We start from the raw sequence: 25,523 nt of genomic DNA on the forward strand, positions 1-25,523 counted from the left end.
TAGCAGCACTAGAAACAAACGCACTAATAAAATTAGCAACAAATGAAACTATAAAACGGACATGCTTTACTCTCCTTTACCGATGTTTGTCCTTAATTACGATTTCTTTCATTCTGAATCAGAACATGCGTAGATGGACATAGTTTAAACTAACCTGTATAAGCCGTTCTTTATATTTGCAAGAACAAACTGCCTTACTTCCTGCAACCAGTTAAGACTAACAACATTCCTTCCCTTTCCTATGAGTTTTATGTTCGGTTCTTAGATTAGAATTTTGTGTAAATCTCTGACCACCTGCTCCCGCACTTGAATATACTTTACGAGATTGAAACGTTTAAATAGCGATACCGTCTATGGTTGACGTTTCATTCCTTTCAACCTTTTTTTTTGCTTTTTTGAGGGAAAATATTGATATATTCTTAAGCTGCTGCTTAGATGATATTGTTATTTGTACACTAAGAATAATTGTTCAACTCTCTGCACTGCATGTCCTCATTTCTTTTAGTTATCTTGTATGCGCAAATCGCTAGTAGTCTGAGATGAAAGAAATAAGGTATGCTCTTCTGTTATGAGGCTTTACTTAAATATAAACACATTAGAAACGAATAACATATATCACACGCACTTTTTGTTTAGCAAACTTCGTTAGGCACAAGAAGAAAGTCACTGCTCGGTGGAGCGAAACGGAGGGGCGAAACACTTCGAGGGTGTGTACGATCATCCGTGTATCGTATCCTTTCCGGCTGGAACTCGTTTCGGCTCCACCAATCACGATTTTGCTAATACTGAACTTTGCCATCCGCAAAAGACTGCTTTGCGTTTGCCAAACCACCGAAACACACACCACCATCACGACAGAGGATGATTGAAATTGAACAAATCTACATCGTTCTTCCTACGACTATCACTGGATATTCTTGCTGGCAAAAATAAAAAAATAAACTAAATGACGTTCTGTTGAACAAATAAAATCAAAATCATGATGCTTTCCCGGATCGAAGGGAACGCAAAAATACTGGAACGATTAACAGGTATAGTGTGGAAAGATGTTGGAGATAGAAATCCACGCTGCATTGGCACATTAGAACGCGCTCTCCAGCAAGAAAGCGCCAGCAGGAAGATCGTTATTTCAAGGTTGATATTCGCATGCGCATTCGGATTAGATTCGATTTAAGTCTCTCGGTTTTTGTTGCTCTGACTGCCCACCCTGTTTCCGGCCTCTCTCTCTCCCGTCTAGTCGCTTTTCAGTACAAACTCCAACGGATTCTGGCCCTTAAACTTAGAGCTGGTGGCGGCCGGCGCCGGGCTGCCACTTCTGCCGGGGGCTTTCGCTTCGGCTTGCACCAATGGCGCACTCATCGCGGCCACATCGACCGAACTGTTCCGCTTGCCATCCAGGCAGCTCATCCACTCCGACAGCGTAATCTTTCGGTCACTGTTTACGTCACAGTAGCGTGGCATCTTCTTGCCACATTTGCGCAGTTGCCTGGCGGGAATAACAGGGACAACATAAGGGAGCTTGGGTTAGTCACAGCAGTTGAGGGGAAAACTCGAGGAAGCGTCTTACCTTGTGGAGGTCACAAGCTCCCGGAAAGCTTTCCACTCTTTACGCTCCAGCTGCTTGTTCTGGTTCTTGTCCAGCAGAACGAAGCTAAGGATGGCGATCTTTTCCTCTTCCGTGTTCCACACGGGTATGATTTTGCTGCAATAGGAAGCGATCGATAAGGAAGGATGGATCTCGTTTGGCCTCCCCAAATCGAACCGTACTTACCCAGCAAAGGACGTGGTAACCTGCTTGCTTAGGAACGCCTTCAGGTCCTTCAGGAACTCGACCTTCTTCTCCTCCGGGCATCCCTTCATCGGACGCGCCGACGAAGCGTACTGATCGCAGACCGGTTTCTCGTCCTTCGTCGACGTGCCCGGGATGTTCTTGCCGGTGTCCTCGTTGACGCACCAGCAGTAACCCGTCGACCGGTAGCACTGGATGCGTTGGTATCGCCCATCGGCCGTGCACTCTGGGACGTACAGTGCGTTCGTGCCGTACTGGAAAAGAAAGTAAGTTAAATTACGAAACCATCGAACCCTGAGCCCTCCCCACACACTTACCTTCTGCTCGTCCAGTGCGTACTTGCGATCGCTCAAGCAGTCCGAGTCGGCCTCACTATCTTTGAAGATGTTATCATCTTCACCTTTCGGGTCGACCATCGTCGGTCCTTGCAGCACTGTCTCGGAGGAGGAAAAAAGAAATCTCCCGTTACACTCAGATAATGCTCGGTATTGGTTTTCGGAAAAAAAAAAGGAAGGAGCAGGAGAAAGGACTGTAGTATTTACCGGAAAACAAGAGCTGTTTGGAATGGTTTTTTGTTTGTAAAGAATTTGTTGGGGATTAATTTTGAACTGCCACGAAAAGGCTTCCACCCTTAGGGCGCACCTTTTCGCATACAGAACGCCAAACCATTACGAAATAAAAGTGTGTGTGTTGGGGTGTGTATGTCCAAACCGAAACATAAATATTTGTTTAATTTTGTGTTACGAAGCCAAAACCGAAATCTAGTTCGAAAATGAATTACTTATTAATGACGGCCCGATGACCCGTCGCTTACGGACACGTTTCGCTGGCAGAGAGCAGGACTGTTTGAAGGCTGAAAAAGCTGTGCGAATTGTGCTAATTGTGCGTATGATTTCGAGAGAAGGTATGTGTGTATTTACTTCTACTTTACTGGTGCAGGTTGGTGCGATTTTCTCTTACCAGGTGCTTCCACGCTTGCCAGTTTGAATGATGTTACTTTACGTTACTACTAAGGTTCACAAACACGGGAATCAACATGAACGCGCGCACACAACGATACAATATCGGTAAGTATCAAAGAATCAAAATGTCATCCGCAGCATCCGCTTCAACTTCCACCACGTGTTGTAAGGGACAGGTTCGATTTATATCTGCACCGCAGATCAAGAAATACATCGAGAGAAAGACAGGGAATACGGGATTGGAGAATTGGAGAATGTAGCAGGATATGGGGAAGGTGGTGATCGATTTCGGGTTGAGTAAAGGGCTCAAGAGAGAAAGAATATACATACACAGGTATGGCTGCAATCCGTTAACGGGCAACTGCAATCCGTTCAGTAGTGCATTATCACTGTCGGGCAGTTCGTCCGAATCGTACTCATTCTCTGAATGATCGTCATCGTCATCGTCAGTGAAATCGTTCGACAGATTCTGTGAGTCGCCGTCGTCGTCGGCGCGCAGAAAATGGCCACCACCGCCGCGGACCCCACCACCACCACCAACACTGCCGCGCACCTGCAGACCCCCGATAGTGCTAGGATGATGATGATGTTGATGATGATGATGTTGTTGAGGATGTTGTTGTTGATGTTGTGGGACAGTGTAGTGTCCACCAGAACCACCGGAAGAGGAACTAGCGATTGGTGATGATGATGATGATGGTGACGACGGGTTGTGATCTAGAGACGAATGTTGTGTGGGTTTTTCGTGAGGGGTGAGAGGTGCGGAATGGATTGCAAAAGGGATGATTTTGTGTAACAAGGGAACCAATATTAACGGACCCGATTAAAAAAAAAACAAAACGGTGGCCATAATGGAGAGCGTGATTGATGCATTAGTGAAAAGGAGGTGGTGGATGGTTAGGAGAAAACAAAGAGAAGAAAAATACAACCGTTGTAAGTACAGCTAGAATAATATTAATTACAAAACAACGTTTCGTCGGTGTGCTAGTGCTAGAGAGCTGAATTTTGCAAAACGCAAGATCATTTGGACAAATATTAAAGATGGTAGAGAAACAGTTTCTTAATGGGAACACGAACTGAGAAATCATTCAACGAAAAGATCTAGAAGTTTAGCTCGTAAAAATCCAGTTTGCTTTAAGGGTTTGTCAATATGTTCATGATTGTTTTTGCAATCGTTCAACCTCCAGTTAACTCATCTCCATATTTAATCTGAAATAAACCTAAATACCTGATGTTAATTACCTCCAGTGTGTGTGATTTTATATTAAACGTTAGTTACCGTTTTCTGTTACCAAAAGGTTAATCGAATTGGGAGAGGTCGAAAGCAGACTCCCTTCCGGCAATTCGTAAATTTAGCGTTAAAAAGAATACAGCGTACAAGAACAAGGAGCGCTACTCACGTGTGACGTCGTCCTTTGCTAAACAGTTGTACCATTCGTTACGCGACAGTCGATCGTCCTGGTCGGCGTCACAGTTCTTTCCGAACGATCTGCCACAGCGCTTCGGTTTCACGACCTACCCAAAACGGGGTGTGAGAGAGCATTTAGTCCCAATTCTCTATGCGGAGGTTCGTCTAACCTACCTTCTTGATGAGTCGCTTCATCGTGCGGTATTCCGTTTTGTCCAGCAGGTCATTCCCGTTCAGGTCCATCATGTTGAACTTCCAGTCCAACACGGTTCTTTCGTTGATCGGCCCGGTAAGGTTGTGCTGGTTGACGCGCACGTGCTCGTTCTGGAAAAGCTTCAGAAGGTTCGTGTTGAACACGGCGCGATCGATTCCACTGCAACCTGAAGCGAGAGACATGTCCATGAAGCACTCAGCGACATGAGAACTTGGTGTTGTGAAAAGGACAATACTTACTGCGCTTGTTCCTGATCGGATTGCGAGGCGACGAGCGACGCTGGTTCGACTTGCCCTTCTTCACGCAAATGGGTTTCCCGTGCTGGACCATCGTGTTCGGTAGCTGCTTACCCTGACCGTTGACGCACCAGCAACCACCGCCATCGATGCACTGCACCGGGGCGTAGGTTCCATCCTCCCGGCAGCGGGGCACGTACTTGATCGTGTAGGGAGCATTTGCCCGCTGCTGCAGGGCGTAGGTCCGCGAAGCGATGCACACATCTGAGGGGAACCAAAGCTGGTGAGTTCGATGCAGATGGCCCGATTTGGGACGTTCCCTTACCCTTGCAGGATCCGCGATGCTTGAAGGTGACCTGATGCCCGCTGCATTGCGCCCGGATCAGATGGCAGCGGGTCGGATAGGTCTTATTATCGCTGCCACACACCGGTCGCCCTTTACTCTCGTCACATTCACCTCCTTTGGCAGCACATTCCGATATCTGTGAGCAAAGAGAAAATTAACAAATACATTTAAATTCGTGAATCTTTTTGATTCCTAAGCGATTTCTGAACCGAAAATTCTATTGACTTGCTTTAAGTCCTAACCATGGTTTCGGACGAATATTGGAAGACACAATTTCGTTCCTTTTCCAAGAAATATAGGAATAAATGTGATTGGGGCGAAAAAGTAATCGAGTAGACATGGAAATAGAAATGGTAGGATATAAAAAGGAGCGACGAGCTGTAGCAGAGAGAGTTTTATCCAGAGTGTGGAAGGAAAAGGTTTATAGTAAAGAATATAGAAGCTACACCTTTAAACCTTACATAAATCCTAGTTTGATGTTGAGTTTATAATGGATCGAGGATGGTGATTAATGAGTGAAGTAATGCGAATCTAACACCAAACATCGGAACGAAAGCCTCAAATCTGAAACTGGAAGATGACTAACGGGATAAACAATTTATTACGTTCCTCCCATTTCTCCAGGCTAATTTCTCCCCGCCATTTCCATAAGTTTTCATCGGGACCTTAACACCTAACGGGCGTTTACCTTGGCGGCATTTGGCGGTTGGCCAACGTCATTCTCTTGCAAGTCGCCGCCGTCCGCTTCACACGATGCGGAGCGAAACAAACACACGCCCGTCCACGTTCGCGGATTTTGTAGGCTAAAAAAAGAAACCTAGCAGGCGGCGCCATCGTTATCGACGCGCGCGCGAGTTCAAACCGAGGGGTCCAGCCGTTCGCCAGCGAATGTTGTTCCGCATTAGTGAGAATATGTATTAGCAAGTGCTACTACTCTCCACCCTCAGCCGCCAGCCCTCCCTTCCCAGACTCCCAGATGTGGAGTTGAGCCGCGACCGACTCCCCGGGCGTATGGTCGTTAATTTTTGTGATTTTTCAACCAACTCTAGCACACGAGTGATCGTTCAATCGATCGTTGTACCCCACCGCCCCCCCGCGCCTCCGGCCATACTCGCCGGGCTGCAATAATGCCGTCCAATTGGCACCGGGTTGGTGTTATGTTCCATTTTATTTTGCTATACACAACAACTCAATAATCTGCTGCTCCCAGCCGACAACGCTATACAACACACTGTGGACCGTGGAAGAGTTCCGGGCGTTCCGGACGAACAACCGTATCAGCTGATACCCTCTTACTCCCTCCTCCTCCCTGGGCTCCACCATCATGCGGAGGCGAATGTAAGCGCCACCTATTTAAAATCCCCTTTTGCCGCGTAATGGCTCATAAGAAGTGATTACTGACCAGCCCGGGCATCCACCGATGTTGGTGGCGCTCCGGTGGGGTTTGGTTTGTTTGTTCTGGCGTGTTCGCATTACGCATTGGTGTGCAGTGTTTGTGGAAGTTGCAAAAAAAATAACAACAAAAACAACCACCAGGTGGAGATGCGTCAAGGGGTGCGGGAAGGGCTCTTGTTCCCCGCAACACCACCCACCCACCGTCGTCGAGGAGTCGTTCGCTTCCGTAAAGTGCTCGCAAATGGTTTTACGATCTTGTCCTATTAATTGAGCGCCGTTTATTGATTCGATAGACCTATCCGATGGTTGGAACGGATGGGGAAATCGAAGGGTAAGTGAGTATCTTGTTAGGGTCCTCGAGAAAGGGCAATTTAAATAAGATAAAGGCGGTACCAGTTCTAACATTGTTGCTCGTTAGTGCGTTTATGAGCTACATTGACTGACAGCGTTTGCAAATCACAACATTAGGATGGCTAATAATTTAAGCCGATAATTGCATCGTCGTATTCGTGGTTTATTGAAGCTGATCTGAGTCCATTAAAAGACTGTGCGATTGAATTCTAGGATAGGATTAGACCTTCAGATTTGATCAAAGAAGCTTCAATGGACCTAATATTTCTCACATCATCTTGTTTAATTAAATAGGTAGTATGATCACTCGGAGTAGTTAAATATTAGTTTCAAAGTAAAACAGAAGATTGGAGAGTTTTCTGGTTTATTATCATCCTTAATTGGTCTATACCAATACATTGTTTGGCGAAACTAGGAAAAGCTTAATGGTCGTACAAGCTTTAGCAGCTGGACAACATGGTCTCGCAGTATGGGACTCATCTTTTCGTGCTTGATTTTCGATGATGGCTGTGACTGATCACGTCCCAGATGGTAGAGATCGGCATAGTGCTGTAAAGTACGGAAACATTACAAGATATCAGTTTCAGTCATTGGCGATAGAACGGACGGAGCTTGTTACATTCATTCCCTCGACTGGGTTCGGGTTGAAAACGGGTGACACTTCCACCGTGTCGATGACGCTCGCCTTCAGTGGCGTCACGAGCAGCGTTGAGTGGTTCGGCAGTCGTCGATGTTCAACGATTTCGCGCATCAACAGCACACACATCCGACAGCCAGAGAGCAGGTTCCAGCGGGACCAGGAAAAGTTGTGCGTCAACGCCAGCAGGCCCATACAGTCGTACAGGTGCGACTCCATCATAGGATTCTTCTCGCAGGTACCTTCGGTGTAGTTGAAGGCGTCATCCTCCGGAAACAGGTCGACCGCAGCGAGACGTAACGTTTTCACCAACCGACGAAGGGACAGCGTTTGGCCGAGAATTTCCTGGAGGGCTTGTGTTGGACCACCTTGCAGTGAGTTGACGCGAAAGCCCGCCTCCGTTATGGCCATTTCGGTGCTCACTACCGAGGCGGTCAGTGAGAAGATGACCGTGCCAGGACTGGAACGAAATCGTTCCTTATCAAATTAAACCTTTTTTCTCTAATCTACTAATTTTTCAAACACTATTAAACTATAACATCTAGCCTACAAACGCAAGAGAACTTAAACGTTGCGACTCGAAAGTTATACTTCTTTATGTCTGGCTTCAACTCCCACGACTGATAGGGTACATTGCTGTAGCGATTGGCGGCGAACGCGAACGATCCCAACCGTCCGATGCGAAACTGTATCGTCAGCTTGTCCTCGTTGAACTTCACGTCATGCACGTCCCTCGTCGACCACTTGCCAATGTAGCGCTTTTCGTTCTCCACCATACTGTAGTTGCCCACCTCCAGTATGTTCCCATAGTCGACCTCTTCGTCGTCGGAGTCAAACTTACTTTTCGCCGGTTTTTTGCCCTTCTCGCCCTTATCGCCCCGCGAGGACCGTGTGTCCTCGGAGCGGACTACCTGCAGCGATTGCTTTCCGGTTCCACCCGGACCCTGGGTAGAACCTGCCGCTGCTTCTTGCTCCAGCTTGGCCTGGACTTTCGGTGACTTGGACTCCAGGAATTCGTCCAAATCTTTCATGAAGCTGGAAAACATGTACACTTTGCGGCGAGAGGAGCGATTCTGGGTGACATCGTTATCCGACTCGTCGTAATCGTCTAGATCGTCACTGTCCGAGGTGGCCGTGTATGGATAGCACTGTCGGTTTCGACGATCCAGCACCTTCAGCACGCGCCGTGGCACGCGAGTAGCAAATAGAAAATCCGGGATCTTAGTCTCGTACACGATGCTCCCCAAGGACACACTCGAAGGCATCTTGTGCAGGCGCCGCTTTTGCTTCGATGATCGTTTTCCACCGGATGAAGGCGTTGCGCGCCGTTTATCCTCGGCTACCACCACTTTGATACTACAGCTGTCCGGTAACTTCGGTAGGATGAAGTCCGTCACGATCGCACGCAGCGGAATGTGCTGCGGTACGTCGAGGATGTTGAAGTCCTCCACGTACTTGGTGCGTCGGTCCAGGTTGGATCGTTCGTTGCGTTCTTTAGCGGCCTGCAGCACTTTTTCGTGTCGATCGAGATACTTAGAGAACCCGGGATCAGACTCTAACGTTTCCTCCTTCAGCTCCCACCGACAAACGATCGGTGGTTCGAACCAGAACACATTCTCCGGCAGCTGAACGGTCACCAGAGCTAGTTTGTCCAAGTTCTCCTCCATTTGTTTGATTTCTGCCTCAATCTCCTCCGGTAGTCGACGAACGCCAGGCTGGGGTGCCGGAGGAGGACGATATGGTTGGTAAAACTTCTTGCGCTTAAGTTTTCCCGGTTGTGGTACTATCAAAGAGCCAAAGAGGAATGAGAGTAACTGCTATGAAATCAAATTGCCCCACACTGCATACAAAATTTGAACAATACCTGTTCTCAGGAGCGTTTTCTTGGCAATTTTAATATCCTGCATCGGCTGCTCGAGGTAGTCGATGGCGTACACACCGGCCACAATACGATGACTGCGCATGTTCACATCATACTCCGCCAGATTCAGCGTTTTCGTGCCCTTCTTGGAGCGTTCCTTCTTCATCAGCTCGTCCGCATGCTCCGTGTAGATCTTGTCTACGTCAATATCCTGCGGTGTTTGTTCCTCCTCGTCCGAGTCGGTTTTTTTCTCCTTCGGTTCCTCGTACACGGCCTTCAGAATTTCTTTCCGCTTTTTCCACTCGATGCGGCTAATGATGCGCAAATCTGTCATCGGAAAATGGACCCATAGTTACTACTACTCGTAGGAAACCTAATGCCACCGAATTAGTTGAACACCATACCAGCCAATTGTTCCTGCCGGTAGGGCATATCGTAGCTTGGGCAGTAGTCACTGAAGTGATCGTAGCTGATCCATAGCCCACGAATAGCTGCGCGGTGACACTTGACGGCTGCTGGGAGCGTGAGATGAAACCCTAGGCTTGGAAAGTCGATACTGGTGTGCTTGCTGTCTTCTTTGGCTCTTTCTTTAGGATTTCTGATTACACAAACAGAAAGGAAACGAAATCAAGAGTCTACTTCACGAGAGAGTTCCACGAGAGAGTGCATTACAATTGAGGCGTCGGCATGTCCCGCAACCCAAAGAGGTGTGCTTTGAAGACTTCCGATTCGAACTTGTGCGAGACCTCCAGCAGTCCGTTGAGTTCCATATCGCGATTGATGTTGCTCAAAATCTTGTACGCAAACTCATCGATGTAATCGGCCAAAACATTGCGAAACTCCATCTTTAGCTGCAAAACGAAGGCTTTCAGTTTAGTTCCATGGTAGCGTGGAGGGAGGGGTTTTGGCGGATCTTAACCTCATTCAAATCCTCCGCCATGGAAGGCCGCACATCCGAATCGTGCAGTGCGTCATCGATTTCATCCAGGATGCCCAACACTTCCACCGCCTTTTCCGCGTACGCTTTCCCAATCTGAGGCTGCTGCAGTTTGAGACTCTCCATCGACAGGTTTGCCACGTTGACGTTCTGCGTCAGTATGCTCTGCTCGTTAGTCTGCAGTAGCCAGTTACGTTCGTCTTCGTTCGCCTGCCGAATACTTTGGCACCAGATGTGCAGATACTTCCGCAAATCGGATGGATCGAACGCGTTCGGCAGACCGTTGCAACGCATGTACTGCTCCCACTGGAAAGGTAACGTACGGGATGTATCCTTCCATAGGTACTCCATCACACCTTGGCCACCCTTACCTCTCGTTCCTTCTTCGCTTCCGCCAGCACCTTTCGAACCTCATCGCGGATGCTTGCCAGATAGGTGTAGCTTTCCTCCAGCTGCACCTTACGCAGCTTGTTGGCCACGATCTCCTGGACCTGCTTTCGCTCGGCCTCCTCCTTCTCGCGCACCTTCCGCATCTTCTCCTCCTCCACCTTACGCTGACGCTCCTTTTCCAGCTCCATCCGGTGATGTTCGGCCTGTTCGGCCTCCAGCCGGGCGCGTTCTTTCTTCGACATTTTCTTCTTAGGGCTCTGCAACCAGCGCGGTGTTTAAGGTTCGAACAAGACAAAACACCAGTACAAAGAACACCAGTAGAATAAATAGATAGAAATGCACCCACAAATTGCATACACACACAGACACAAAGGGATCACTATGATATGACGGATAAAAAGTAGGTTTTGAGATTAGCACTAGGTCAGTCTGTGCGCCGTGACCAATGTCGCCTAGGAGAGTGATTGGAGCTCAAGGACTCTTCCAAGCTAACCGGGTTAGATCGCGGCGTTAGCTAGACGAAGGATTTAAAGTAGGGTCTACCGAGGGAGAGAACACGGAAACCGTTTTATGCTACCATCTTTGTGATGCGCCCGTGGCGAACTGATTCGTCGTTGCGTTCGTTGTCCTATGCAGAGTCCTATGCCTTCCTTCGACGAGAAGAGGTCGATGAGGGGGGGACCCTCCGGGTCAACCGCGTCGCCCCACGACCCCGCGACAAAATGGATGTCCTACGTAGGGTTAAAGGGTTGGGTTGATTGTTTCATATCATTAAATGGAAACAATGATGCCACATAGTAGCAATTATGCTTACGTTATATACCTGATCAGCTCCGGTTCTCGGAACTCCGTTCCGTTTTCTTTTTTGACACGCCACACACTACACGGGCTGAACACGCTCTGGTGGGCACCTGCAGCCCCCTGCTGCACCCTCTCTGCACAGACTTCAGGAAATCAGGTGATAGTTGTCTCCTTTTTTTATTCCACAAGCCAACAACCTCACTGTTCCCACTTTCCCACATGCTCAGCCGCCAGCACATGCAGTTTTGTGCTTTTTCCCCGTGCGGATTAATGAGGACTCCTCTTGCAAATGCGGAACTTGAGCGCTAGAAAAAAGGGACCATAGGACGCCCGCGGAATAAACAAACTGCTAGACGAAACGCAAATGCGCCCTCTAGCGGACGGTTGCCTTGGCGATTGCCGTGTGTAGTAGGCCATGTATTTGATTAACCGAGGCCACGGCGATCCTAGCAACTGGCGTAAACATGGCGGTACATATTACCATTGTCTGTGCCTAGGCAGGGGTGAGTTTTCAATCCATTAGTCACTTACACTGCCGCCAGCAGTCAGGCCACAAGATACGTGAAAAACTCCAACGGAATACCGAATTTGCCTTTCCACTAATAAAGTGGTCGAGTCGCTGGCGGCGGGGAAAGTCAATAACCGGAACACGTGTACCTCGGTAGGGTAGGTTCCCAGGCCACTTTTGGTCCGTGAGTGAGACGGAGTGAAGTTCCCGCAAAGGGCCTCCTGCCGAAGGGATGCCCGGGAAAGCCCATCGTGGGCAGGAAGAGAGCATCGTATCCGAATGGGAAATAAAAACAGAACAAATCAAATTATCTTCAACCCCACCGGTGGAAGGATAGAGAAACGGGTGGGTGAAACGAAACATATAATGTAAACCACATTACACATTTACGACATAACGGGGTAAGTATATAATAAATCATTGTTGGTTAAAAAACAAGCGCAACTTCATAATCATACTGCATATGTAGTATTCCAAAAACTACAATAATAAGCGGATTTCCCTTTCAAAAAGAACAAAATATAAGAAAATTATTGAAACTTTTTGTGTTTCAATTGCTATACAAAACATCAATTTAATCTTTTAAATATACCAACAACACAATTTGTTTGAACCAGCATAAACCAGGATTATGAAAGAGCTAAACAGAAATAAGAATAACAATTTCTTAACCGTTTAAATTTCTTTTTCTTAACCGTCTAACCTGCTTTCAACTAATCAAGTTGATTATTGTTGCTCAATGTCGTTATACAAATTACAATTATTTCTTCTGAACGATAAATTTGGTTTGTTTTTTATACGAAAAATATTGCCATCCCAACATTTGTTCTATAAAGCTTTCAATAAGATCAAATTCAATGTTTACCATATTAAAAATGTTTAATATTTCAAATAATTACTAAATTAGGTTACTACATGCGTCTGTTTTGCATATCACTTTTTCTTATCCTCCTCCCACAGCTTCGAAGAGAGGACAAAGAAACACGTACAAGGGGAATTCTGTAGCCATGGCATCATCTGTAGCTAAATGTGCCACAGTTAAGTATCTGGACAGCGTCTCGCACTGCAACGGTACCAACCTTTCACTTGCTTGCGGTCGCGGGGAGCGTGTTAAAAAAGTGACCGTATTTCCAACGCCAGACTCCAGAACCAACCCATCCACCCGGTCCGGGGGAGGGAGGGAGGTTTGTTTTTTTGCATCTTATTCCTCCCACGAAACCGTACGCAGGACGCCACGAGTCAGCGTGTTTGTTTAACATGCTGTCGGTAATGTTTTTAATTGCAAGAGCGAGTAATAATAACAATAATCAATTCGCTTGTTTCGAATGCGTTCATTTTCGCAGCACGACGACGCCCCCGCGAACCCCCCGCCGTCGCTTGACAGGCGACAGAGACGCCGGGACGTCGCCAATTTGACGATGCCGATCTTGACTCCACTTCCTTTTCCTCCCGCCTCCTCTCTCTACCGTCTCTACACACTGGTGCAACGGAAGGCGACTGTGGCTAACACTTCACTTTTGCCCGTAACTTCCATTGCCTTTTTTTTCGAACACATCTCAGAATGGAAACATTGACCAGAGTCGTGTGGCGCTTTTTTAGTTTTTTTTGGTTGGCGCTATACGGAATCATCTGCCTTCTTCTTGATGTAGTTCTATTTTCTTGAAGTAGCCTCGATTCGGTTTGGAGAAGAAGATTGAGATACTCTTTCGAGTGCGGAAATTCCTGACCAATTTGCAAACACACATACACTGTGCCAATCGGTAAGTGGGACGGTCAAAAAAAGAACACTTGTCTGACTTTGCGATCAATTTTAGGGTACTTAGAATTGATAACAATGAATTTCGCTTATCACATCTTTTTTGTCTATCTTTCTACGAAGCATGTGCAAAAAGAGAGAGTAAAAATCGGTCACCAAGCGGCGCAATGATCGAAAAAGTGCAAAAAGTCAAAATTTTGTCAGCCAAACGTAAAGTTGGACACTTGGGATTCCTAAGAATGTCTGCGGCTGAAGTGTTATAGAAGCTAGCTTAGGCACGTAAAATCATTTTCTGATGATCTATGATATACTAAATTATTGTTATATGTATAAAAAAGATGAGTTTTGATAAATTATTTACACTTTGTGGTTGAAATATGTTACACCACTGCAAGGAATGAAATATTATCTTTTTTATCATATAAATCGATTAAAAATGCCAAAAGTTATCGAGTTTTATCAATTTAACCAAAGTTACTGTTTTGCGATACACTAACTATAAAATGCGATACACTAACGATAAAAAAGCCCATATTGTCAAAAATATAACTTGAAATGGGTCATCTTACAATAAACTTAAAGGACGATGATGTGAGATTCATCAAAAAACCAACTGAATTGAAGACTTTTCCTCAATTATAGATGTCTAAGAATTTAATAAAATAATGAAAGCATTAAGAAGGTTCCAAACTATTTCCAGAACATACCCGCAGAACCCGCAAACAACGCCTTTACTTTCCAAAACTTTATATAGACGATGATTTTAGATTATATTGAAAGGTACTCTTCCTATCTCGCTCAAATCCATTAATTTAATGTGGTAATTGTCGTCACAGTAAGTATGACTTACATATGAAGCAAACATATACACTTTTGGTTAGAAAGGCAGGCAGTTTTCGTAAAACGGAGCTGACGAGTTTTAAAAAAAAATTTGTTTTAACTTCTATTCCTTGGAGGTCATTTGTTAATGTTGTAGGTGTTTATGTGATCAGAATGAACTGAAAAACTTGTTTTTAATTAAAGTACGATAAGTACACATCACAACGTTCATATGATGAAGAAAATTATGACAGATGTTGTTGATATAGTTTGACTATTCCAAGATTAAGAGTTCCGCCAGGTTAACTATACTCACTATAAGCTACGAATAACACAAAAGTTACTACTCTAAATCAGCCTCAAAGTTAAGAAGAATCTTTCTGAGTCTTTAGTATGAAATCCAATAGTCAATTTGAGTAAAATTGTACAGTATACTATGTTACAAACACTGTATAGTATAAATTGGTAACAACACAGCAATAGGAAAAAATTTAAGCAGAAATGTCCAATAAAGTTAGATAAAACTGTTGTCAAGCATCAACAAACAGTCATCGACTATAACAGAAATAACATTAAATACCAAAAACTTCTGGATATAGTTCAACAAACCACGTATTAAACCTGAAAAGCAAGTGTCCAACTTTACGTTTGGCTGGCAAAATTATGACTTTTTGCACTTTTTCGATCATTGCGCCGCTTGGTGACCGATTTTTACTCTCTTTTTTTGCACATGCTTCGTAGAAAGATAGACAAAGAAGATGTGATAAGCGAAATTCATTGTTATCAATTCTAAGTACCCTAAAATTGATCGCAAAGTCAGACAAGTGTTCTTTTTTTGACCGTCCCACTTACCGATTGGCACAGTGTACATCGACCGAGTAGTATGAGCCATTTTTTTTGCATTTTTGCAATAACATAAAAAAAATGTTTGTACCCAACGCTGAACAGTTCCTGCGATTGTTTACGTTACGTTTGCGCCAGCGAGAGGAGTTGTTCCCTCGTTGCTTAACTTTTTATTTTCACATTCCACACCCAACAGCGAGGCGCCAGACATAACCTCGAGGAACTGTACGGACCCCCCTTCCTCCCACCTCCTTCAAGCACGAGTTGATAACTTTCCTTCTATTCTTGGATCTTCGATTTCTCGCGGACCATTTAGTGCACACACTCTAGTTTCTCTAATGGAGATGCCGTTGTCCAAACATGCAGTTAATTCCTTCCCCCCCCCCCCCCCCCCCCCCCCCCCCCGGTCTACACCACTCCTTCGCTAAGGGTTGTGCATGCACATCCTCCACAAAGCTTGATTTACGGGCAGATTTGCATACGTATATGCATAGTCCGATGGCGCTAGCTCTGTATGCTATTAGTGTGCCGGTTTTCGATCATCCCGTACATCCTCATCCCCTGGACACGATCGGTGTTTCTTGTTTTGTGTATCTCTTGTGCGTGATTTCGCAAGATTCGCCGTTTTGTTTGACAGGTTGCCGTAACAGGTACATGAGGTTTGCAAAAGGCTGGACCATTGGATGGGAATTGTTCATTTTTCACTGAAGAAAATACGATCACACGACGCCTGCTATGTTTTACTCTGGTGTTATAGTTCCTTTTAGTGGTTATTTATGTTGGAGCTCATGTGGCACGTTACCCCCCTGGTGGAATGCGAAAAGTCGAGATTGGAACCGAGATGATCACCCCCGGAGTTCATAAGCATAGCAGTCTGATTTGCTTTCCAAACTTGCACAAATGCACACATTGTATGCCACACATACTTGCCTCCGGAAAGTGTCCCAGTTCCGGCTCCACACAGAGCCTGGAGCCAGAGGCTACAGGGGGCCTCCTCTTTGCTACAACATTCCTTCACATTCGGTCAAAGATTCGGCAATGATGAAAACACACACACATAATCAGGCAAAATATGCCAGCGAAATCTGTCGCCATATAACGCCATGTAGCGCCTAAACCCGGCTGATAGCGGAGTTGTCGCACTTTTATGGATCTTTCGGCCATCCGACCACGATCCCTTCCCCCCCTCCAACCAGCTTAAGAAGATTGTCGCATGCAAATGACCAGCCATCGCCGGTGTAAACTCGGTTTTTTATGTTCACCCCGCCGGCCATTAGCATTGACACCATCGTTGGGGTCGGTTGAATGTCTCGATCGATCGTTAGTAGTGTGTTTGCATTTGGCATAGGGGTGCGACGAGGGAGGTTGGGATGGTTTATTTATCTTTATTTCCCCCCCCCCCCCCCCCCTTGCCCCCCGGCCCGTTGGATCAGCGTTTTCGACGGTTTTTTTTTCCACAACACCGACGGGGTGACGAGGGTTGTGGCAATATTTTCGCCTCGTTATTTTCGCTCGAAATCGACAAAAACAATCAGCACGAGCCGTCAAAAAGTTAGCTGAGTAAAAAATGCGAGATGAGAGTAAAAAAAAAAAATCAGACGCCAGTGTGGTGATGATGATGATGTGGTACCCTGGAATTCCATCCTCGGGAACATATACAGAGAGCCGGCTCCGGGCGGGAGTTCCGGCCCGGAGTGTCGATGGCCGGTTTTAGTCGGGACCGGTTTAGCACTTGACCACCCGGCGGCGCCGGTCATCTCCGGCCGGGCTGAGAGATTTATTGGCGCCGTTAAAAAATTACCAGCTCCACGGAGCGACACCACGACGTACCAGAGAGTTTGGGGCATTGGTGGCGCCTTCACCTTCTTGCAAATCTGGTTCCCCCTCCGTGGGGGGGAAAAGGGTAGAGGATGGGTAAGCTGCTCTCGTGGCTTTTTCTTGACGGGGAGGGGGGTTGTGTTTTGTGGATCCACCAAAGCGGGCCAATAATGATGGAGACACAACGGCGAACGACGCTACCGTTTGACGCCGCGCCATTGTTGAAGATCGATGGTGATTTTTCTGAGTATTGATTCGTTCACCCAGGGACCCAGAGGTTGAACGACAGGATTAGGCCCCCCCCCCCCCCCCCATCTTCGCCATACTGCCTCCTGCTCCCCGAACCGGTCGGAAGGGATCCCACCACCTGGGTGGAGGGTGTTTCTCGCCTCCATCTTTATGTTTGTTATCGCTTTTTTTTCCCCCTTGGGAGGTGTCTTTCCAATTTTAATTTCATCAAAAGCTGACAAGTGGGATGTCTGGACGTGGTGTGTTGATGGCAGATCATTATTCAATTTTATTCCGATTTTCTGGCGTCTCGTGGAATTTGAGACAATATTGATTATCTCGCGCGCCCCGGTAGGTGGACATATTTCGTACACACTCCAGTAGGCAAGCTGTGCTGTCCGAAACAAATATTTAAAAGTTCCAGGCCTTAGTGAGATCATCGGCGCTATATGCACAAAAACCCTGGTGCTACCTGCTGGTGGGCAAGCTTCGTTTTGAACTTCATTTTTGGCGTGTTGGTGTTGAGTAAATTTGCCATAGACAAGCACCTCAAGACACTCCACATATCAGGAGTTCCTTCCGTAGTATCAATCGGGCCAAATCGGGGTGGTTGGACTAGCTCCAACAACACTTTTATCCGATCATATATGATTGATTTCTTCATTTCGAGTTGTACATCAATTCTCTATCAATCAAAATTCCTTACACCCTATTCCTATACAACAATCACTCGGGTTCCACCATTCTGTTCGAGGAACTGTAAGCTGAAATACAGATGCTTCGTTCGCTCTATGACGCACCCACTCTATGACCTGAGATTGTCTCGCCAGGAAGTTTTCTGCGTGTTTCGATCATTGAGCCGCGGACAGGGTCGATGATAAATAGGTCTCCCAATCCGCCAACACCAACTGGCGAACCACGAGCACCACATTCTCGAGGGTGACAAACTGGCAACAAGCGATTAGGTGGAGAGCGCTGACTACTCCTGTGGTTATGATGATTTATGCCCCCCGACACTCTCAGGGACAAGTGCACGTTCTAACATCAGAGAATCATCTCCCTTAAGTCGTAGCAAAAAGAATCACACATCTTAAGGTGTGGTTTACTCGATCGCACAGATGCGGAACGATACAACAGAACGGTAGAGGACGTTCTTCCGATGTTGAGTTCTTTTACTCTATCGATTGAATCACGCAGGATCTCTTTAGCTGCAAATTTACGATCACTGATGAACATATCAAGAATCACGGCTCAATAATACCTGAAAAAGACAGGCTTGAGTGCTGTATCTTCTGTGCAGCTACAGATTTTCGATCTCCAAATGAAGGGGATTTCCACGCATCTAGCACTAAATCAAGATCCACCTAGAAGATTCACCACATTCACCACATCTCTCACTCCATTAAATTTCTCGTTCGCCTAGTCCTTGACTATAGCGACCACACACACAAAAAAAAAACCAAAACCCGATAGACTCGACGCAGTATCTTCACCAAACCGACGACTTTCGGGGATTCCACAGCTAGCCGAAAAGCTGTCGCTCCAGGGGCTTTCGAAGCGGGCCAAAGATTTCACACCATATGGTCCATTCCCATTTGGGCCAAATTTATCGCCGTTTGATGTTTATGATTCATTTGTGGGGCGTCTAATGGTTCATAATTGGATTCAAATTTATGCAATCCGAAGCCAAGATGTTTAGTGGTTCGTCTGGTGATACGAAGTATTATGTAGTTTTCTTAGATTTTTAACTAGTAACGGAATTTTTAATTTTTAGAAATTAGTTTTTTTTTATATTCTTTTTCTTCTGGCCACTTCTTTGCTACCATATATTTGTCTTAAATAAGTTACTTAAAAGACAACTTTGGACTTGTGCACTTATGAAAGGTGTACGAACAGGTTTATTGTCTACAGAATGTCCAGGACTCACCAGAGATATAAAAAAGTTACCAGCTCTAATCCGTACTTCATGCTATCCAAAAATTCCCTCTGCAAAACCACGTGGCACGTTGTAGTGTACGCAATAAAGGAAACATAAAAAATGTAACCTTTTCATAAGAATTCGCCAACCTAATTCGACTCTACGCAGCAAGACTATTTCGGGGGCTGGCCGGGGGGGCACTCGTTATACAACCCGTACCCAACCCTCGTTTGGAGGAAGGGTTCATCATCGAAATGGCACTTCAGCATCGTAAACCTCAATTCTCTCCAATCAAATCCAATCTGAGCCTGACCGAAAGCCGAGGAGGAAGGGATGATCGCCTTTCTCCAGCCGTTCACCGCCGAAGAGGTGATGTGCAGGTTCCGCAACCGAGAATGATTATCCGGGGCTGGCCGTTGACGTGCGTACGCGATTTTCACGCTGCGCAATAATTGTAACGCGTGAGCGCAAGAGTAGGGGTCGCGTGTTGGGTTCCATTTAGGCGCCATTCTTCATATTCAGCATTCAGTTTTACCTCTTTGCATTCCACTCCACGGTGTCTTGCCGGGGGGAAACCAATTTCGAACGTAGGCCACAGTGTGACAAATGCAATGTAAAGTGAACGGTCTGCAATTTCCAACGGCCAGACATGTTCCAGTGCATGTCCATTTGGGTATTTTTGTATTCATCTCGTTTCATGACCTCTTCAGACCTTCCATGTTGCAGCGCTGATAATCTCTCCGAAAACATCTTTTGCGATGTTGGACGGGCAGGGTTTCAGTATGTCAGACGACCGTCCGTCATCAGTCCTTCCCTTGCGGACGAAAAAGTCACCATATCCATTCGCAAGCCTTCATTACCAGCGTTATTGTTCTTTATTAATATTTTATGACAAAAGGAAATGTTTCGTTTAGTAACGTTTAATCATGCTGCTCCGGAGCTGCGTCGGCTGACGATTGCAAAGACGGACGTACGACGGACGCTCCAGACGGCGACCTGAGCCAGGACTTGCCCACTTCATTTGCTCAATTTGGGCAGCACTCCCCCGGGCAGCTCGAGAATCTTCGAGAATTCGGGGAGGTTGAGGCATTCGGTATGGCCGGTCACTTCATGGGACGAGAAATTGCCAGACGCAAATTCTCGTATGCTGGATAAGTACGGTCCTGGCGAGGGATAATTGGACGGTGTTACTTACGTCGTAAATGTTGTGTTCATTCCAAAGCAGAAGCAAACAATGAATTGTTGTTCAGGAGAAGAGTATTTTGTATAGTACAGTGAATATTCTACTTTTTCTAATTTATTTTTTTTTTAGAAACAGGAACCCGAAGTCAATCAGTTGTTTGTAAACAGTACGAATTCCCAAGAGCATCCCAAAGTTTGAACCACACGATTCCGTTCTTTGTTTTTCCTTGTGTTGTCGCACAGCAGGGGTTACTTCACACATGGATAGAAACCCGGTAGCCAGGCTAAGGGCAGCTGGCAATGCTAGACATCATGTCTCCGTCTCCGCCTTTCGTAGGCATTCATGCTTTCCACTGCTGCCAACATGAACCCAATGTTTGACCTTCGATCGGAAGGAACATTGCAAGATATGCTACCAACACCACGCTGATTCATGTGCTTTCCGTAAGCCACATGGAGGATCCACGGAAAGCCTACGTTCAGTGTGTGGCAGGGACTATAAACAGACGCACCGGGAACCCACCACTGGGCTGCATGCAATGCACGCTTTGCCCGTGGTGCCAGAATGTCTCCCACCTATAGGACAAGAGGGAACGACTCCCCGAAGAGCAAACACACCCCGACTGCGTTGATCGTGGAACCCCCAGTTGTCCTGACATACATATCTTTTGGGGAACCTACGAGGTTACTCCTCTGTTGCCCCTCGCTACCTCAAGAGACCTCCACACTCCAAGCCGACGCGCATTTGTTTGCCCTGTCGGGCATGTGTTTGTTTGTTTATTTACTTGTTTACAGATGCTTGAAAACAAGATATGTTTTGTAAACAGTAAAACCACATAAGCAGCTTCCGTGCATCGTTGGAATCGTTGGGAGCTAGTTACAGGTTTTGGGAAAGCAAACGAACAAAAAAAATCCCTCGTCTTGTGTTCGTTTGCTATCGGAACACGGGGTTTAATTTGTTTTCATTTTTTCCCATTTCAGAAGCGATCCACAGACGATGTATATTACGTTCGCTTCCACTCAGCTGCATTGCATTCTGTCGTCAGTATGTCTAGCCGTTTATGGCCAACCCGAATGGAGTGTTTCCATGGGGGAGACACCTAGCCACGCCTTACAGCACCGACAACGGGCAGGCGAAGATCAACACAAGCGACTGCTGGGTCTCCAATTTTCCGGAATCGAACGAACGAACGAATGACCGAACGAATTGAACAAATTATTGACCAAATAAATCAAACCATCCCCACGAAAGCAGGGCGCGGCGAACCCTTAGCATCGTTTACCCCCATTGACTCCCGCCCAATTGACACCGTTGCCTCCGGGGCCCCCCCTTGTGGGCCCCGTCCACCTTCGAACCACACCAAATCGATCTTTTACGCCACTCTTCGGTTCATTCGGTCCAAAAACCGAACGCGCACCGTCTGTCCCACACCAAACCTTCGAGGTAAAAGATTCATGATTCCCAACGCCCTACTTCACCTGGGTTTCAACCTGCGTCCCCCGGAACCCTCGTTAGAGCTCGTATGCTGTATGCGTTTCACAACATCCAGGACGGTGGAACCACCAAGAACAAGCGGGCGTCGTGAAGAAAATTGGTGTTAAACTATTCATCTTCGCCTTTTCGCCGTTGTGGCAGGCGAAAAGGAAACTGAAGAGAAAACCCCTCCCCCGGGGCTGGAGGAACGGGAGGAACGTGCACGAGGCGAAGCGCAAAACTTCAAAGCGTTCGAAAACTTCGCATCGAAAACCTCGCGCGAAGGGCCTGCACCACATTCTGGGAGACTCGGTGGTGCTTGTTGCCTTTCCCGTGGGCTAAGGAGCCGTTCTCCCGTGCCGATCGCCGTAGGAAAAAAGGGCGAGAAAACCCATTCTTTTCCTTCCACACTTCTTGTAGGCCACCTCTTTGTGTTTTCTTATTTTCCGCTCTTCCCAACATAACAACGATCGAGAGCGGTCGATCGAGAAGCGAAACCGATCAAGAGGAATATGTATGTTCTTTGATGTTGTTTTTTGTGTTTCGTTGTTGCTGTTGCTGGATCTTCCCTTTTCTTCGCTCCATTTGTAACAGCGCGCAACACGGAGGAGTCCCTTTCGCCGGAACCCTCGCCTCTTCCCACCCTTCATGCGGCGACCACCAGAGATCGTACCCGACGGCCAGACCGAACCAGACAAACCGTCGCCACTCCCTGCTGGGAGAGTTCAGATCTTCATCTTCTTGCCTTTCCGCCCGCCAAACCTACCACCACCAGCTGGATGGTACGATGTTCTTTTCCGAAGGGTGCCTCCATTTAACACCACTCGATGTTCCGCGCGATCTTGGTTGGAACGCTCTACCGAGCGACTCCCAACTCCTGAAGACCTTTTCAGAACAGAGGCTCCTTGGATGTGATTTGTTTTATTTCTAGCTACTCTAAGAATTTAGTGAACCATTAAAAATATTAATTTTATCAACAACTTTGACCTATCAAAGGGTTCTTCAAAGATCTTTCAGTCAATCCTTGTGCATTACAACACTTGTATAGCAATAGGCACATACGTAATTGATTCTGTACAAACCCTGAATCAACAGAACGTTGCAGACATGAAGGCACCGTGATGATGCCGGCACTTCCAACCACTCAAGCCCTGAGCCAATACCAAGCGGAGGATCCCGGGTTTTAAAGTGATCCTCGAAAGTGATCTCGTTCCGAAGGCGGACACCTCTGTTTGCCATTTGCTTCTCACGTGCATCATTCGTCGAACCTTTTTTCTTCCCTCCCCGCATGGTTTCTCCTCGACGCTGGCCTTCGTGCCTCGGAGCATAAGTGCGCGGACGCGCCGAAGATCATCATCTAGAAACGAAGAACGGCCTGTTAGACAAATGCTGAGCCCCGCGGGGCGGGCACTGCCAAACAATTATAAATCGACCATGGGTCGCCGGGATCGGCAGTCGGAGGAAAGGAGCTGCAAAACGTAGCGGCCACGAGCGCGGGCCAAGAAGAGAAATAGGCTGCCGGGAGGGTTTGTGTGCCGGTTCGACCGGTGATGATAATGATGATGATGATGACGACGACTGAACTCGGCACTTGAGTTATGTATGGAGTGGTCGGTCGGGTCCAAAAGCCACCGTTCTATAAGTGGAAACCAAAAAGGAATCCCGAAAACCTCCACCTCCTCCGGGTCAGTCCATTTTCACGGACGAGCTAAAAATCGAAAAGATCGTAACAGTTCTCTCCAGACAGTCTGACGCGTCGAAGCATCAAATGGAAGGCCCATACACTCGAGCCCAAACACACGCACACAGAACATAATGATTCCCAAGAAGTCAGAGGAACAACAGAAGAATACGTCAAGGCAGGACACGTCCGGTCAGGATACCAGCATACATCGAGGTGCTTCTGAAGCGGTGTTGTAGTGCCATAATGAAAAACCAAAAGGGTCCCACACCGAAACAAACCCCGAAAAGCGAAAACGCAGGTAGTGTTAAAAGTGAACATTCTACACAGCCATGCACGGAAGGTGCGAAAAACCACTTGAGGCCGCAACAAATTACGACATGTTTAACGCCAAAAAGAAGAAAAAGGAAACACGATACGCTGGGCAGCATCGACATCGACGGACAAGACATTACTACCAGACCAGCATAAGAGTCAAGACAAAACAAAAAAACAACCGGCGAAAGATCCCCTTCACATTATGCGCGATGAAGGGAAGTTTCGATCGAAGCTTTTAACTGCTTCAAAACGCACCTTACCTTCCCGTCGAGTGATCGTACGGAGGACGGTTTGCATTAATTTTCCCACATGTACCAACGGTCCATGGAATGATGATGATCGCCGCGAAAAAAAAGCTATCGATCTCGCGGAAACGTTTTTGAGAAAACGCAAAAATCGATCGATCAATCATGGCGGACGAATTCAGGGGGGGTTGGATCGTTTCATCCCTATGGTGCTCTGAATCTTGGTTTCCTTTTCATGAATCCATCCAAAATGAATCCATCCGAAAGAGTTCCTCGTTTTGGGGATAAATTGCAGAGTATAAATGAGGTTCGGGTGATCCTCGCGTAATTTCCTGTTGAGGATGTACAAAATCCACGATTTCGGTTAACTGTTTCATTTCGATACTTAAATAGACTACAGCTTAAAACTGACAGATATGATTCAACGGTGAGTTGAACCTTGACCAATCAATGAACTACACACACTGCAAAAGGTTAATAAACTGTGTCAACTGTGTTCCGTTTCCGGAAAAAAATCGAATCGTTCTCCAGGAATCACTTACCGTAGGTTCCGATTTCGGTGTAATGGCCGCGGCCGATTGGAAACTGCCGGCCAGCAGGACACACATCGCCAGACAGCAGACCGATGTCATCCACATGTTTGTGCTACTGAGTTCTTTTTTCTTTTGTTTCTACAACAACCTCAACCTTTGCCGTTCGTCGAAACGACAACACCGAAACACGTTGTTGGGCGCGGACTGACGCGAAAAAAGACAAACCCGCCGTACTTTCTACGAATGCAAACGACTACGGATGGCCCCAGGCTGGAGCCAAGCGGAGATCGAGTTTTCCAATCGAACGCCGAACCGTGTCGTGTCCGTCGGTTCTAATGCGCCTTGATTCACGGCCTCTTGTACGGCCAGGGTGCCGAAACCGATGGGCGGATGGGGGTAAGGGTGAAAATGATGCCCCGTGGTGTCCAGTTTCACAGTCCGGAGAGCTGGAGCTTGTTGTTTACGGTAGTTACGGTGTGAAAGATCGCGACCGCTTTGCCGGGATTCGCCGGAACAGGTTGCTGCCGGTGCCTCCGGTGGTGTCGTTTGCGGTTTTCGCCTGGCGCCAGCGCCGTCTAGCAAACAGGCAGGGGGTAGGAGTGGGGAGAGGAAATTGGTAGCTCAGGTTTACCGATCACCCTTCTCCGTTTCGTTTGCTTCTTTTCAACAGCCACGGACTCAAATTAGTAAGAGTCTGGTTCGAAGAAAGTTTGAACGATCGCGATCGATCGTGACCGTTAATACCCTCAAGCGTTCACACACACATAGTACAAACACAAACACACACTTTACAGGTGTACTAATCCACTAGAACTCTGAAATACACCACACTTTGCTGGGCACTAACAATGAACACTTGTGGCCGTTCGATTT

At 46.8% G+C, this 25,523-nt stretch overlaps 1 protein-coding gene across 1 annotated transcript; it reads right to left on the reverse strand.

Moving 5' to 3' along the window:
• Positions 1–1,233: 1,233 nt before the first annotated feature.
• LOC131263763 (SPARC-related modular calcium-binding protein 2) lies at positions 1,234–24,755 on the reverse strand. The gene is made up of 10 exons (XM_058266018.1): positions 24,660–24,755; positions 4,935–5,091; positions 4,613–4,873; positions 4,334–4,539; positions 4,152–4,266; positions 3,082–3,468; positions 2,107–2,222; positions 1,772–2,043; positions 1,568–1,702; positions 1,234–1,486 (listed from the first exon to the last, which is right to left on the reverse strand). Exons 1-10 carry the CDS (start codon positions 24,753–24,755, stop codon positions 1,234–1,236), a joined length of 1,998 nt encoding a protein of 665 aa, XP_058122001.1.
• Between the last annotated feature and the right edge of the window lie 768 nt (positions 24,756–25,523).

The sequence above is a fragment of the Anopheles coustani genome, chromosome 2, assembly GCF_943734705.1.
Source record: "Anopheles coustani chromosome 2, idAnoCousDA_361_x.2, whole genome shotgun sequence".
NCBI lineage: Eukaryota > Metazoa > Arthropoda > Insecta > Diptera > Culicidae > Anopheles > Anopheles coustani.